Source organism: Phasianus colchicus, chromosome 3 (assembly GCF_987193195.1).
Source record: "Phasianus colchicus chromosome 3, bPhaCol1.hap1.1, whole genome shotgun sequence".
In the NCBI taxonomy this organism is placed as follows: Eukaryota; Metazoa; Chordata; class Aves; order Galliformes; family Phasianidae; genus Phasianus; species Phasianus colchicus.
The window spans coordinates 70965001-70980673 of NC_143438.1; the positions used below are offsets into that span (position 1 = coordinate 70965001).

The window sequence follows — 15673 nt, forward strand, 5'->3', positions numbered from 1 at the left end:
TCTCCCCTTTGCTATTTCAATACTTTCAAAAGTTGCATTATACTTCTGAAAGTTTCATTTTGCCAACCTGATGTTTGCACTGTGATCAATAAACATGGTGTGATTCTGCTCCAATTGTGTTTGTGTACGAAATCTCCCTGTGCAGACTTTTCCAAAAAGGCATTTTTCCTCATATAGAAGGAAGCTGAAAATAACCAGCACTTGTTCAGATGCAGGGAACCCTCTCCCTTGTGCAGATCTGATTGCAGCACTCAAGTGCATGCTATGTGAACATTAAACTTTTTTCTACTCAAATATCTATTTAGTTAATAGAAGCCAGTTTCTGAGGCATCATCCTTTTTCCTCCCTTCTGAGGAAGGCATATCCACACAGACAGAACTATCTCCCAGACTTGACTAGAACCATCAAACAATATTTGGGTTTCATACCACAACATCTGTATTAATATTAGTCAGAAGACAGTCATTTAAATTTTAACCGCATAGGCTCAACTTTCTTATTAAAATAGTCATCAGTTCACATATCAGCCTGTACTGAACATTAAAAGTGATAAGTGCCAGATTTTAATGAAGTGACAAAGGTCTAAGCTGCTTCTTTACATGATTACTTAATGTGTCCTACATTGTCTACTACGTGATTTCGTCCACTGAATATATTACTTATAATTTAACAGGTCATTATGTCTTTAACGTAATTGTGGGAATAAAAGCACATAAAATGCAAGAATTTCAAAATAAATTTTATAGCTCACGTTTACACACACACAAAAAAATTGCATTTAAGAATTATGATGGTGTAAATTAACATAAGCAGACATATGTGCCACAGGGAGCTGGTTCAATAGCATCTGGATTTGGCATGCAGAACTCCCAGTCCCACCAAATCCTCACCACTGTGACCACTGGGTGCAACATCCTCTGTATAAGCAGCAAGAATGGCTATAGAGACAGAACTCAATTATCAAAGCTCTGGCAATGACGTTTTCTGTTCACACTGCTGAAGGAAAGCTTCAGAGTCCATGCTCTACCAAATTAAAACCAGGCTCAAGATGCTGGCTACTCTTATGATGTGCTTCATGCACCGCCTCTCACATGTTCCCAAGTTAATCGTCCAGACACTGTGGACAGAGCATGAGCTCGCTGTAGGACTGACCATGCTCAAAGCATCTTTCCTTCTGGGAAGCTCAAGAGCTGACTAGGGCTAAGTAGTATTTCTATATCAGCCAAATGGAAGCTGAACTGCATGGACAGTATCTCGGATAACCTGGGACAACAATGTCAGGTTGATGACAAGGTGACAATTACCATACAGAAAGTATGGACACTATATGAAGATACGACTATGGACTGTGTGACACCCTATTTAAGATTCCCTAGCTCCCAGCACTGACCAGTCTGGAGTATCATCTATGTTGGGATGATGCACTTCAAATACAGAAAATGAAATAAGACAAATAAGATAGAAAGAAAGGCTGTGAGAATTATCAGAGATTGAACACAAGCTATGAGGAAAGACCAAACAGACTCCAATAGAGATGACAGCCTGAGAGGTAAAGCAGCATCCAAACATCTCAGAGGCTACTGCAGCGAGACTGGCAATAACCATGAATTAACAGGAAAAATAGTGAGATGAAACAGCTGTAGGAAAAACTGGAAAAAGATGTTATAAAAAATCTTTTTAAAGATCAGAATAAATTTCCTAGAGGCAACTGGAGAATCTCCATCGCTAAAATATAGGCAAAGCAGGTATACTGCAGGAATATCACAGCTAGATTTGATCATGCATTGGGAAAGAGGGTAGGGGATCTCCCAAAGCCTCTCCTGGTCTATTTTCTGTCTTCAGGGAGACACCTACTATACTGCACTTCCAGCTTGTGCTTTACAGAGTTCCAGATGTAGTTAAAACTATGAGCAGGACTGGATTACAGTTTTATTCTGCATTGATTTTCCTGGGAAAGAGTGAGGTTATACAAAAGGCAAGATTCTCAGACTACATAATTCAATTTAACCTCACTACCTTGAAAATGCATTAATTCAATGAAATTGGGTAAATTACAACAGATGGGAATCTCACTCAAAATCTATGCCACTGATCATATTTCATCCTCTTCTTTCAACCAACAAGGAACATCAGTCGTAGGTCAAAGCCTTATCTTAGGTCAGACTCTTAATTTTCATCCACTTAAGCTTCCATCTTTAAACAGCAGAATTCAGAAACTTCTGTATGCCATCATGAAAATTCTCAGAACAAAAGGTCTCCATTTCTGTGGTCTCCAATACCAGGACACACGTTTCTCAATAACTCTGCCCATCCCATCACTTTCATTTTTGAAATATTTAATCACAATTGAGTGTTTGTTTTCCTCTGACACCTCCAGCTGAGACTCGGTGTAAGTTGGCTGGAAGAGGGAAAACAAAAAAAACAAAAAACAAATGGATCTTGACATGTCAAAGATACTATGAACTCTGAAAGGCCATAATACAGTATCAAACATTGTTATATCATCTCTGACAAACTTCCCCAGTTTACCAGGATAGGAAGCATGGCTGGCTATGAAAAAAATGCATTTTTAACAAGTTTGTAATCATCACTTACTCCATGGCCCCACGCCAAAAAGAAAAAAAAAAAGACAACCACGACCACAAAGAAGAAGATTTTGAAAATTCTGTCAAAGACCCATTAGAAGGAAAAGAATACATTGGTTCTTGGAAATTCCCACAATGCTTCTAAATGCAGTACTCCTCAGAAAGATTTAAGTCATAAAATGTTTCTCATAAACTTACACCTATCAGCAAACATTCAAGGCCAAGCCACTGTTAACTCTGCGATGTATACCTGTGTTCATACAAGCTAGCACAGAGAAGCTACATCCTGAAAACAGAAGTGCAGAAAGTCATGCTGAAGAGACATGCAAGCTGGCTGGCCAGGCTTAGCTGAGCAGCCTGGGGCTCTGCCAGAGCTCACATCACAAACTGTCTGATCCTGTGCTGAACACATGGCCCTGGTGCCTCTGTACCACTCACCACTGCAGAGGACAAAGTGCTGCTTTCTAAGAGTTGCCCAGCCAAAAGAAAATTAAACATTAGCTGACATGTACAAATTCAACACCAGCCTAACAAATTGAGCTCGCCTGCATCACAGCATCTGATGCTCAGAGTCAGGTTTGCTGGCACAGTCCTGGTCTCAATGGATTGGTCAGCAGAGATTGAGCCCAGCTGCTTTCAAAATGTCAGGTAAGTGTGATGTTCACATACAACATAAGCTGCTGCAATATAAACAAGTCTTAACACTACACGTCTCGTAAAAGCAGTGTTGGACCAGTTACATACTGTTTTATCTGATCAGATGTCAGCATCTGCTTTCAGGAGAGAACCGAAACATTTGTGTTCCTTCTCCATCCCCAGCCCCCACCCTGCGAAAAGTGAGGAAGAATACTGACTGTCAGATCTTTCTGTGGCATTTTGTACCAGAGCAGAAAGACAGATGTTTTAATTCCCCCTCCTACAATCTGGGCAGACAGTCTCTTTGCTAAGCTGCTCGCCCTTACCATTAAAATTGATTTGCACAACAGTAGATTGCAGCCAAAGCAAGTACGGCAGTCATTAAAGAGTAGGCTGCTCACACATGTTTCTGTACTCAGCCAAGTCAACTCCTGATGAATGGGTCATCTTTTGTCAAGCAACTGTAAGGAACTGGTAAAGAAATAATTTGCGGTTCAGGAACAATCATGCTGACAGGTAGGCCTTCTCTTGTTCTTTTGCTTTCTGGCCACAGGGTGCTCTGCTCACTGGTCTTCAACCAATCTCGTAATAACAGAAAATAATGACAATGTCCTTGTCAGTCTCAAAATCTTATGCTGAGAAAATCTTGGAAAATTTTGAAAAAGTAAATGTGCAGATACTGATGGCATACATATTGAACTCTAACATAAGCAAAGGACAATAATTCAGAAAGGAATTATTGGGTCAGAAATGAAAACTTTACTATGTAACGTGGCAATGCTCAACACATTGCAGAGCGCTTCTTAAAATTCAAGATGCACCCCAAAATTACACCTCCTCTTATTGGTCCTCTCACTGCCCTCAGTGTCCTCTACTTAGCTCTGGTCTGCTCAACACATCAATGTCATTATTCTCTTGCAGTCGTGGAGGTCACTTTTTCAGGTTTCAAATATATACACACATATTTTTCTATGTGAGATCTCTAAAAGTTCTTGCATGGGGACACTACGTACTACCTTAACACGGCAATCATTAAAAAAATCTAGTCTTTAGTCCTAGATATGGCTTCAGGCTCTAGAGAAGACAGCAAGAGAAATCATGCCACAAAGTCCTCAGAGCAAAGCAGCTCCAGGAAGCCTCAGCTAGGTCCAGGTTGCATTTTACTAAATAACAAATGAAGCTGTAAGGGAGAAATCTTGAGAACAGACAGGGAGTGGCTGCAGCAGATGAAATTTATATCAGAAACATTAGAAATGTGGTGCCAAATTCCTGTCTCCTTCCATAGTTTCCACAGCCAAAAGAACAAATGACACCCGTGGGAGAAATATGCTGTCAGGAGCTGCATGGAGGTTATGTAGCAGTCTATATTGAGCTCTCTTGTTGACTTTGCTATAATATCCCAGGCAGGGATAAGAAATGAGGAGCGAGGCTTTGTCTTCCTCTATGCTCAGTAGCTGCTGCTACAGCACCCTCATATCTGAAACCAGAGATAGCCCTTGAAATACATACTTACAGTATACTGCTGAAAGTTGTAAACAGTTGTAAACAGAAAACTTTACAGAGATTTCCAACTTAGACAAATGAGGAGGGATATACACAAAGAGATTGAAAGATAACAAAGAGCAAAGCAAATGTGAAGTTTTACTCCTCAACCTCACTGAACGCAAGGTCTCAACTCCAAAGGAATAATTCTGAAACACTGGCAGAACAATCTCCTGTCCTGAAAGATGAAGGAAAAGGCCGGTCCATTTTTAGATATGTTATCCAAAAAAAAAAGTTAGCCAAAAGTAACAGGTAGTTGTAGGAAGCAGTGTACTAAGTGGATGGAGCGTGGCATAACTGGAGGCTGAAAAGGGACAAATAAAAACTGACCAGGCACATCTAGCAATTAGCTGTCAAGTAAGTACCACTGTCGTCTGCCTTAAAATTAACCAAGCATCTGTAAACATGTACTGAGGTCTATTAAAACTTGCATTTGGCATCTCAAAACAACCATACTGATGTGCTGCTCATGACTACAGGGGTGAAAGCTGCAGGACGAGGCCACCAGACCTCACTTGAAATAGGTCCTAACTATGTCGATTGGTCTAGGTCCAGAAGGCTTCTATCTTCGTTGAATATAAACAGCTCTGAGAACATTTGTAACCCTCTGAGCCACGTTTCATTAGAATGAAATTATAAGAATTATTTGCCCCTTTTTACGTTCTAGTTTCAAGAAGTAAGCAACTTCATAAGCAATTCTTGTTTATGTAAAGATGTCTGTTGTCATACAGCTTTCTCCAGAGGTACAACTGATCAGGAGCAAATCACAGCACACAAACTCTCCGGTCTGGGTGTGTGTTTGCTTGTGGAAGAATGGGCTGTATGTACTGGCACATAAGGTCTTCATCTGTCTTGCCTACACTACATCAGTTCACTAAACAGATTTAATTTGCAATTTCCTCTTAGGCATTTACCTTTGGAATTTTGGTTTTGAAATGGGAATCTCTTGTATGCATACACATGTAAAATGACAGGTCTTTAATGATGCTAAGTCAGACAAATGCCCTTTCAGTGAACACAGTGTACAAAAAATGTCCTTGAATATCTTAGATACAAAATGCCAATAAATTGAATTTATGTCTCATTTAATCTGCAATGGAACAGTTAGTGCTTTAAAGGGTACATACGCTTCTCCTGGTCCCTTTCTTCCTGACAAACTTTCAGATGCTGAAAATCAATTCCTTTTGTCTCCTTGTTATTCATCTGCTACACATTAAGGAGAACTTTGAGCATTCAGTGATCCCACAATGTTCTTTCATCTCCAGAGAAGCCTGGTATGAATTAAAATCTTACGCTCCCACAAATTATGGATGCATACTGCAGCATGCCACTGGCTTATCTGCTCATGACTTCTGCCAGTTTTCTCAGCATGCTGCAGCTACCTCATCTGCATCTTTCAACTTAAGTGACTCTTCTACAGTGCTATCCATGCAGTCCAGGAAAAGTGCTTTGCCATGTCCCCACACAGTGGGTACTGCTATCTATTCTTTTTCCAACTGTAGCTTCACTACAGCCAAGAGCCTAGTACAAGAACAATAAATAGTTAACAAAAGTAACGTTCTTTCATTTGATGATTGTATAGGAGCAACATTTTACTGATGTAACTTCTGTCATGTCTATTTTTAAGGGCAGTTTGAGCTTAGGAAATTATTTATTGTCATCTGCAATAGACTGCAGATTCTGCAGCATTGGTAAAACACACCCTAGTCTTTTGCTCTCAGCTTCCTGGTATTGGTGCTGCTGTTTGTCCACTTCTCAACTCTCTATATCCTGCAGTCAAATTAACACAATCAAATTAAGGAAACACTTGTAAATCCACATTCACATGCTGTCCTAAAGGAACCATCATCTTTTGCAAACAGCTTCCACAGCCATTGCCCTCCCCTGACAAGCTTTTAACCACCTTGCTCTACAACCACCTTGCTCTAATCTCTTAAATTTCTATTTCTTTGCTTAAGTTAGATTTCAGTGTGAAACGTTTTCCACCAAACCATCTTGCTATCTACTCCATATCAGCACTTTGAAGAGCTTTAAAATAAAGGTAATGAAAAGTTAAATTAGAGGGGAAAGGTGCACTGTATCTAACACTAAATATCAGTTAAAAGGTGACACTGCAGCCCAAGTCCACTAGCTATTTTGAGCAGACATTACCAAGAAAATTTGGGGTTCAGCATCTGCCTGTAATACATGCTCAGAGCAAATGAGCAAATAATTAATAGCGGGAACTGAATCCTGATGCCACATGAATTGTCTGTGCCAGCTGGATTACAGCTAGCTCAAATTCATCTAAGTTTTGCAGCCACATGTCATCCTGATTCCTGCTCCAGGTTACTGTACAGATCTTATTTTCCACTGGCATCACAACGGTTTGCAATTCTTTGAACTCAAAGACATTAAAATACTTGAGAGAATGGAAGACAAAGACATGTTCTCTGCCTTTCCAAAGAGCAGCTGTTAGTAATTTTTCATCAGATGAGGCAAAGCAGGTTCAAGTCCTGACAAAAGCAACCTCCTTGCACGGGGCTGCTATCTGATGAAAGCATATAGAGAGGTGGCCATCCAGCAAAGACCTTACTTACCTCGCTTGAATCCTCCTGCTGATTGATAACAGCTAGTGCATCCTCTGCAGCCTGGCGCTTGGCTTCGGCAACGGTGCGCTCCATCTTGGCTCTCTCAGAAGTGATCATGTCATGAGCTTTCCGCTCAGCCTCTGACACTGCCTTCTGCAACTCTGCCATTGCCTGACGTTTTACTTCATTGACAGCTTCCTCTGCAAACGAGGGAAGAAATCCTTGTCAACACAGGATGTTTGGTGCAGGGCTATGCAGGACTAAATCATGAGATGCAGCAGCTAGTCTGCTGCATTGTGTCTTCGTGTTGAGTAGGGTGAAGGTGAACCTGGTTCCTTGCAACTCTTCAAGACTACCCAGATGCTTTATACTTCTCCACTACCAAAGCTCTCACAAGCTACTCTAAAACTCATGTGGTTCTTGATAATTTTATTAACATTTCGTAAGGTACAGACTTTCCAGGTCACTGGGGCATTATTTCTGTAATCTTCTGGAATATTTTATTCAGAAAATTGAATCACAGAATCATAGAATGGCTTGGGTTGGAAGGAACCTCAAGGATCAAGTTCCACCCCCCCCTACCACATGCAGAGCTGACCAGCCAATATTGCTTTTGCAGTACACCAGATCTAAGAATATGTTTGACAAGAATTATTACAAAAGAAATAATACAACATTTTCAGAATTGTATCACTTAGCTCTGAAAATTACTAGAGGATTAAATCATTAACGTTTTTTCTTTTTTCATTTACAGAATAAATACATGAAACACCCAGGAGTTTATTAAAAAAATTAAAATTCTTTGTTTAATATATTTTTCCTGGACATGTACTTTTAAAAGCCAAAATTAAAATTTGTTTAATAGCAATCTTTTGATCTACTGATCTCTTCTGCACACTTTTGCAGACCAACATTTGCACTGCAAAGACCATTTCCCGACGCTGCTGGGCCCTGAGCGCCCCAAAGCCAACACGACTCCAGCGCACAATTAACCCTGAGCAGGGACAGAATGCTTCATTACACCCAAAGCTTCATGTTTTTGTAAAATAACTAAGTCACCATGAGCTGTTTCTTCAGTATCTACTAGTGTCATATCTTTTATTCCAGAAAACATGCATTGTCACAAATTAATTATTTGGATTTTGATGAAGGAAGAGTGCAAAGATTTTACTAATGAACAGTCTTTTAATTGACAACTAAAACAAGTAATTTCTTTTTTTTTTTCTAATTAACTGCTCTAATTAACAAGGAAACCATCCTCCTCCTGAATTAGTTTATCTAATTTTCATCTTTATTCAAAGCAAAATGACAATGATTAATTGAAAATTTAATAAGCAGTAATTATTAACTTGGCAAACCTAGTACCAATTAACACTCTATTAAAACTAATTATGACATGTTTCATTCAAGTGTTTGCACTTAATTGTTTCATCCACTTAAAAACCACCTTAATTAAATGTTCTGTTTAATTAAAAACATAGATTTCTAATAAAAATGTTTTACCGTAGATTGAAATTTAAGTACTACAACTGCGTTATGGGTTTGAGTTGAGGGCTGTATCACATGTATTTGGGTGCTCACACATGTACATACACCTAGCTCTTACATACAGGCACTAAGTCAGTAGCTGTCCTGAGTTTTGATGCCTCATACCTCTCTGTATGTGTTATTTCAAAAAAGCTGTAACACAAAGTCTCCATTTTCAACAATAACACAAAGTACAACTGCAAAAGAGACTTATTTTCAATCCACACACCCGCTAAAGTTGCATTAATTAAAATGAAAGAAGCATTCTATTATTTGGTGCGTGTATGGCAGTGAGATATGTGTCAACTGATTTTTTGGGGTGGGTGGGGAGGGGGAGATTAAGAGATAAAACTTATGCCTTTATTTTTATGAGGCTGAAAATATGCCCTTATATTACCCTACCATAAATGTTGTTTAGGGGAAAGCCTCAGGAGAGGAAAAAATCATATCCTTCAACCCTACAGCTAAGGCTTAATTTACTTTGAATATTCAAGGTGAATTAAAATTCTATCTAAGTGGCAATACAGGACAATAATTTTTGCTTACGATCAAAGCTGTAGCTAGACTAATTGTCTATGCAAATCAGGCAATTTATATTTAAATTATGCATTCCTATTCTAGTCCCACAGGCACGCACAGATCAGCAAAGGGAATTGGTAGGACATTTGCAAGGTGCTTGAATATTTATTACCAACTGCAAACATTCACTGATTGTGAGAAAAGAAATATACACAGGCAAAAATACAGATGCAATTTTATTACCATTTTCATAAAAATGAGGCAACTTAAATACCGACGTTTTGCGTCTATGAACTGCAGTTATTAACAAAGCAAATTTCTTTGAGAGAATCTGTATTCTTGCTGGTATTTACTATGGAAGAGAAATTGGCTTTGTAAGGCATTCTGCACTTTCAATATATGATATAAGCTTAGTCTTACACTGAGATGTTTGCAGTGCTTAGAAATGCTAGTTTGAACAACTGTTTTAAACTGGAAGCAGAGTACCCCAACATTTTACAAAGACTTCTAATGTTACAGTTTTAATCCTACCTAGCTACGTTTCTTCAGCCCAGATATAGAAATTGAACCTTGTATTTTCACTTCTTTTACAATGCTTTTGAGTGTATGGAGTATTTATGAAGCCATATCCCAAAGGAAAAGGAATTATACTTTATGCTACAGTACAAACTAGGGATTGGTATTTCCATTACTTTTGACAGCAGAATTCATGTAATGAAATACCTGAAAGTGAAAGCAAAGAGTTAAAGCCTCGTGCTTTTTGTTCACAGCATTTCAATATAAATAGACAAAATTTCCCATCATCCATTTTCTCACATCTCCTTAAAAGTTTCCAGTACCTACAAATATTTCATAGGCACAGACACAGGCTTCACAGCTTCAGGTAAGGACAATAGTGAGACTGATCCTTGACAATAGTCAGAGAGAAGACCAAGAATGAAAGCTTCACAGAATACTGCCACTTTTCCAGAGAAAGGAAGAATGATTAGATTCTAACATCTGAAAACACAAATCAAAAATTTTTTAAATCAAACATCTAAGATGCATTTAAGTGCATTTTTCGTTTTCTAGGTTGTGCTAACAGTCTTGGTATAATTTCTCTAGGTATTTTCAGAATGCAACTGAAATCCTTCACTGTGAATAACAGTAACTTATGAAAGAAGCTCCAGGGAGCAGATAGCTTATGTTACTATAGATGTTATAACGTCTTATAACTATATAAGATGTTATATAACTATATAACTAACTCATAACTATAACATGTTATAGTTATGTATACTATGGATGGAATAGATGTCACTCAACATGATCAGAGGTCCTAGACGTTGACTCAGGAGAAGCACTCAACTCATCATTCACTGCTGCATGTAACTCTACATGACTCACCAGTCAGTTCCCAGTCACTTCTCTTGTATCATGGGCACACTAGAACTACATCATGAGAAAAGGGAAAGTGATGGACAGGGATGAGGTACTGTGTCAACCATGACATGTGCATCATCTCCTTCTCTGAGTGAGCAGAGTAAAGAAGGCCACTGGGAGTTGGTATCATGAGTTCTCTCCTTCATATCACAAAATGCATGATTTCTTTCTCAGAAATACCCTGAAAAATGTTCTTTATTGTCTTTGTATGAGAGAGTATGGTCACTCCATGCCTGTTTGCTAATTCCAGCACTTCCCTGTGGACTGTGACTAGCCGTAGGTCCTTATGTGTGATGGTGGATGGCTGGCCTCATCACACCGAAAGAAGCTAAAACAGCAACACACAAAGGTCTGGAAACACCTCAGTATCTGACAAAGAGAAACATTTCCAGAGGACAAATAATCTAATCTATGATCTGACTGATCCTCTTCACAACCCTGCCTTACTCTTGACTACTAAGGGCACTGAGAACTTGTCTTGAACTCTTCATCTGAATAACTATTATTCAATGACATTAATCAGGACGCTGACAATTTTCCACAGATGAAACTGAATTGGGTTCACATAGCTTTAATTTACAAGGTGTTAGATACTACATACTTGTTCCAACATCACAGAAGTACGAGCTTCACTTAGTATATTTAATGAATCTGTCTCTAAAAGTTTAAAGTGAATCCATTTTTCACATGATTTGCTGGTTTTCGAGGGTTGCTTATTAACTGTTTTTATGCCAAATTCTTTCAATTCAGTGGACACAGCTTCCCAATCAGACATCTGCACTTAACTCAGCTGTCTACACTTTGGTCTTTATGGTCATTTCAGACACCAAGATATCCACACTGAACTTGCAGCAATGACTCATGAGAGATTTGCAGACTTCTAGACTGGCAGTAGCAACCATGCCAGGAAACTGCACAGCACCTCAAATGGCACTAGAGACTCAGCCCACAGACCTGAATTGTGCTTTTACTTCCTTGAACTGATTCTGAACCTCCAACTTCAAGCACAGCCTTTTAAAAATGAATGCCAATGATTTACTGAAAGCCGTATGCTTTCTGATATGTTACTGATAGATGTATACATCCTATATCAGGTCAGACTTCTTTTATTCTTCAGTTCACAGACATACCTACTAAAGGGAATCTGACTGAAAGCCTCAACAGCATGAAAACGGTGTCCAGAAATAGGACCAAAGAAACTTCTAAAACTTTGTTTTAAAATAACTGATGATACAAATATTTACAAGATGACACATCACAGCTCCTTTAAAATACTGTCTCTGGATAAACTCAACATGAATGCACATCCAGTTTTACATGTCAGGCCAAAAGCTTCCATTAAACTTCTATTGCTAGCTTATGAAGAAATTTCTTCTACAGTATTGCAACTAGGAGTCAAAAATAACCTGAAATGCTAAGTAACATTAAAACCCAGTTATTTCAAGAAAACCAGATTTCTGAAATTCCAATGAATAATGCTTCTCCATGAGGATTCCTGCAACTGCATATTTTTTTCTTATTTTTCAGTTAAGATGTTAACATGAACTTGGCAAAACAAACTATGAAAAATATTCTGGGCCATAAAACAGCATTAAGTTACAAAGCTACATAATCCTTGGACAAAAGAAAAAGTTGTAAATACTTTGTTATTTTTCACAGAAACGGCAATGTTTCCAAAAGTACTAATTAACATACTGACAAATGTTAACTGTTAGTGATGAATCTGCATTATATTAACAATGCAACCTCTTGTCTGATGCAACAATATGCCAGTAAAACACTCGCACATGTGTGTTCTGTATCATGTCTAAAATGCACCAAGCAATTAAAGGGTGTTTGATCAGAAAGCATTGGAATTACTTCATATTTGCCATTTAATCATTAACTGCTGCGCAGAAAGTTCCAGTACATGGTTATAGAGGTGTTCAGAAGATATCTTTGTCCCTGTGTGTGTATGTGTGTAAGCGTGAGAATAGATGCTCAACTACCCAGTTCTTGTTCAACTAACTCCTGGCCCCTCTGAAAACAAAGATTCTCTGATAGTGATGGTGAGAGAGTAAAGGTTTCTCTTTAGTAGCAGGATCTTTGCCAGGAGACTCCTCGGCTCAGGCAGAATTTCTGAGTGTTGAAGCAAATTCTGCACAGCCACATCTGCCCATGTTGCTTTCAACGTCAAGGAAGAGATGAATGTCCATATAACCACTGGGAGCAGTTATGGAGACAATCTTGCTTGATTCCTTGAATACCAAGCAGGAGTATGAGCCCAGGCTTCACTTAGGGCTAATGGTCACAAAATCTTACTAAAAGAACAGCTACAGTACAGCTCCTTTGGGAATATACTCTGTAGGGAATTCTTAGGTTAAAAAGGTAAGAACCCTAAAACTTGGGGGGGGGGGGGGAGGGAAGAGGGAAGAGGGAAGTCACAATTTTTTTTTAATTGTTGTCATGTTGAAACTTTAGCATATCAAGTTTTAGCCTGAAACCTTTATAATGCTCAAAAATAGGAGTCCACAATGGAAGCACCAACAGTCCCTTAACTACAGCAGCAGATGCTTCCATTATGAAGATTATTTCATGTTCTGATCGGTTCCAGTTTAAGATTATCAAATACAATTTCTTCTTGTTACTAGCAAGCCCTTTTTTTTTTTTTTTTTTTTATTCCTCACATCAGTGTGTTAACAACTGCACACAGCTGCCAGAATACCAAGCTCTTGTTTTTAAACAGTTCTTACCAGCTTTCTTCCAGATCTCCTCTGGCACGTATCCAGATGCAGGCCTGTGAAGGAATTCCCGATGCGATTCTACAGGAGGAGAAGGGGGGGAGGGGGGAAAAAGAAAGAGCATGGTAAGCAACACAAGGGGATTGAACCAGACTTCAAGAAACACCTTTTCCCATTCCCTGTTGCTCAGGAAAAAATGGCATGGAGTTTTTCTTTATGCAGAACAAGCAGGACACTGTGACAGTCACTCAGGAATGCCACACAGACTGGATTGATGTTTAGGGCTCCAATGTCTCATCTTAAGCCAAGCTGAGACTTGTTGGCTTTATTTTTATCCCGCAGTTTCAAGTCATCCCTGTATGACAGCTTTTAAAGCTGGCTTTGAGAGACTGACTGAGAGGTGACATGCTTCATCCTTTGTAATTACGCTTAGAAAAGAAAGAAGAAAGCGCAAGCAGCCTGTGCCTGGCACTTCTGGCTCTGCACACACAGGCCGGCTGCTGACGGCAAAGATAAAAAGCAAGATGTCAATCCCACCATCAGTGAGTGATCTGCAGAGAAAGGAGGGATGTTTCTGTACGCTCAGAGCTATGCTTTCCTGTCTCTGACCCGTGTGGGGAACTGCAGCCGCACAAGTTTGAAAAACAGAGCCTTTAACTTTAGGTTAAGCTCCCACATGCATCCACCAAGCAGCCTCGTGGGAGCACAGAATTCACCCACGTATTTCCATCACATTTTGACAGTTCTTGCCCCCCTCCTCTCTTTCTTCCAAGGGTTTAACCTCTGTGCCTGAGCCTAAGAACTCTGAAATCAGCAAGATCCCGTCCACACCGACTTCAAAGCCACAGGATCAGACAAGGCAGAAAAAAACCCTCACTTTGGCCTGAAATTCAGCACACAGATCCACAGCAGATGAAAGCTGCTCTTTTCAAATAGGCTTTCAAATATAATTTAAAAAATGATCAACTGTATTTTGAAGTAACGCAGGAGAAATGTTTCTAACAATATTTATATTTACAGCGCATATTATTGCCTGTGTGATAGAACTCAGTTGTCGCAATAAGTTTTTTTACATCAGAAAGGTTTTGCATCTTTGAAGAGATTTCGCTTGAAATTAAGCATCCTTTATAATGTCTGAGTTTGAATTGGGACAAAAATGCACACACAATTCCTTTTAATTTTTACTGAATATATTCATTTTAGCATATTAAATTCATTCTAAGATATCTTGTCAGAAATTAGTCCTTTGATGATAACGGTTAACCACTGGGTTTAGCAAATTGGGTTTTACATCCATTTATATAGACATGCAGTACTGTTTATATACAGTAGGCTACAGAAACTTGAAAAAACACATTTGGAGGCTGATGTTTGATCCTGCGGCTGGCTACCAGAGATGGGAGTGATGGGGCAGGTTCAGCAGGCAGGCAGCAGGGAATCCCGCTCCCTGCCTGCTGCTCCACAGACAGAGTTTCCAGCACAGGAATCTGCAGACACCGACTGGGCAGACTGCAGCTTCCCATCTGACAGGCAGCTGAGCGGATTTCCCCAGCTCTTCTGTTTATCTCTAAAAATGAATTTTTATGGGCAGAATTTCACACCTCTCAAACATGAAACAATGGGGGGGTGTACTTAAAGTTGTGTGCAAGAATAGCTAACTGTGTACGTAGGTTTAATTGACGTGGTGGAGGACGTCAGCCCCAATGCTGGAAATGTGCAAATAATTGGTATCAGTTGGCCCATACGATACTTGAGACTACAAATACAGTTGTGTACACTTCTCCTGTCCTTTAAAGGTGTTAAGGCTTATGGGAATAGTGCCAGTTCAGCCAGGGACAGAGTGGGCAGAAGAAAGCTCAGGAAAACTGAAGCTGAAAAAATGAAAACATTCTTATTTGCTGTCCTGCACTAAACCTAAGACACAGCCAGAGTCCAAATGCGGCAGAACAAGAGGTTGTTGTGTTCGCATCATGTATTTGGTGCTGAATTTTCCTGTCTGTGATTTAAGGTACCATCCACTGCGGGGGAATCACGGCCTTGATTTAAGCCCTCCACCACCACAGTGCTGGAGTATTAAAAATCACAGAATCATAGAATCGCTCAGGTTGGGAAAAACCTTAAAGATCATGAAGTCCAACCACAACCTAACCAT

General features: G+C 39.4%; 1 protein-coding gene across 8 annotated transcripts in view; it reads right to left on the bottom strand.

Moving 5' to 3' along the window:
- The window catches only part of RUNX1T1 (RUNX1 partner transcriptional co-repressor 1), a 110186-nt gene that overhangs the window by 5414 nt on the left and 89099 nt on the right, over positions 1-15673 (bottom strand). For all 8 annotated transcript variants that reach the window (XM_090137800.1, XM_090137796.1, XM_031590987.2 and 5 more), the window contains 2 exons: positions 13534-13602; positions 7343-7533 (listed from right to left, as the gene is read on the bottom strand). In XM_090137800.1, the coding sequence (XP_089993926.1) occupies positions 7343-7533; positions 13534-13602 (260 nt within the window). The remainder of the gene's footprint in view (positions 1-7342; positions 7534-13533; positions 13603-15673) is intronic.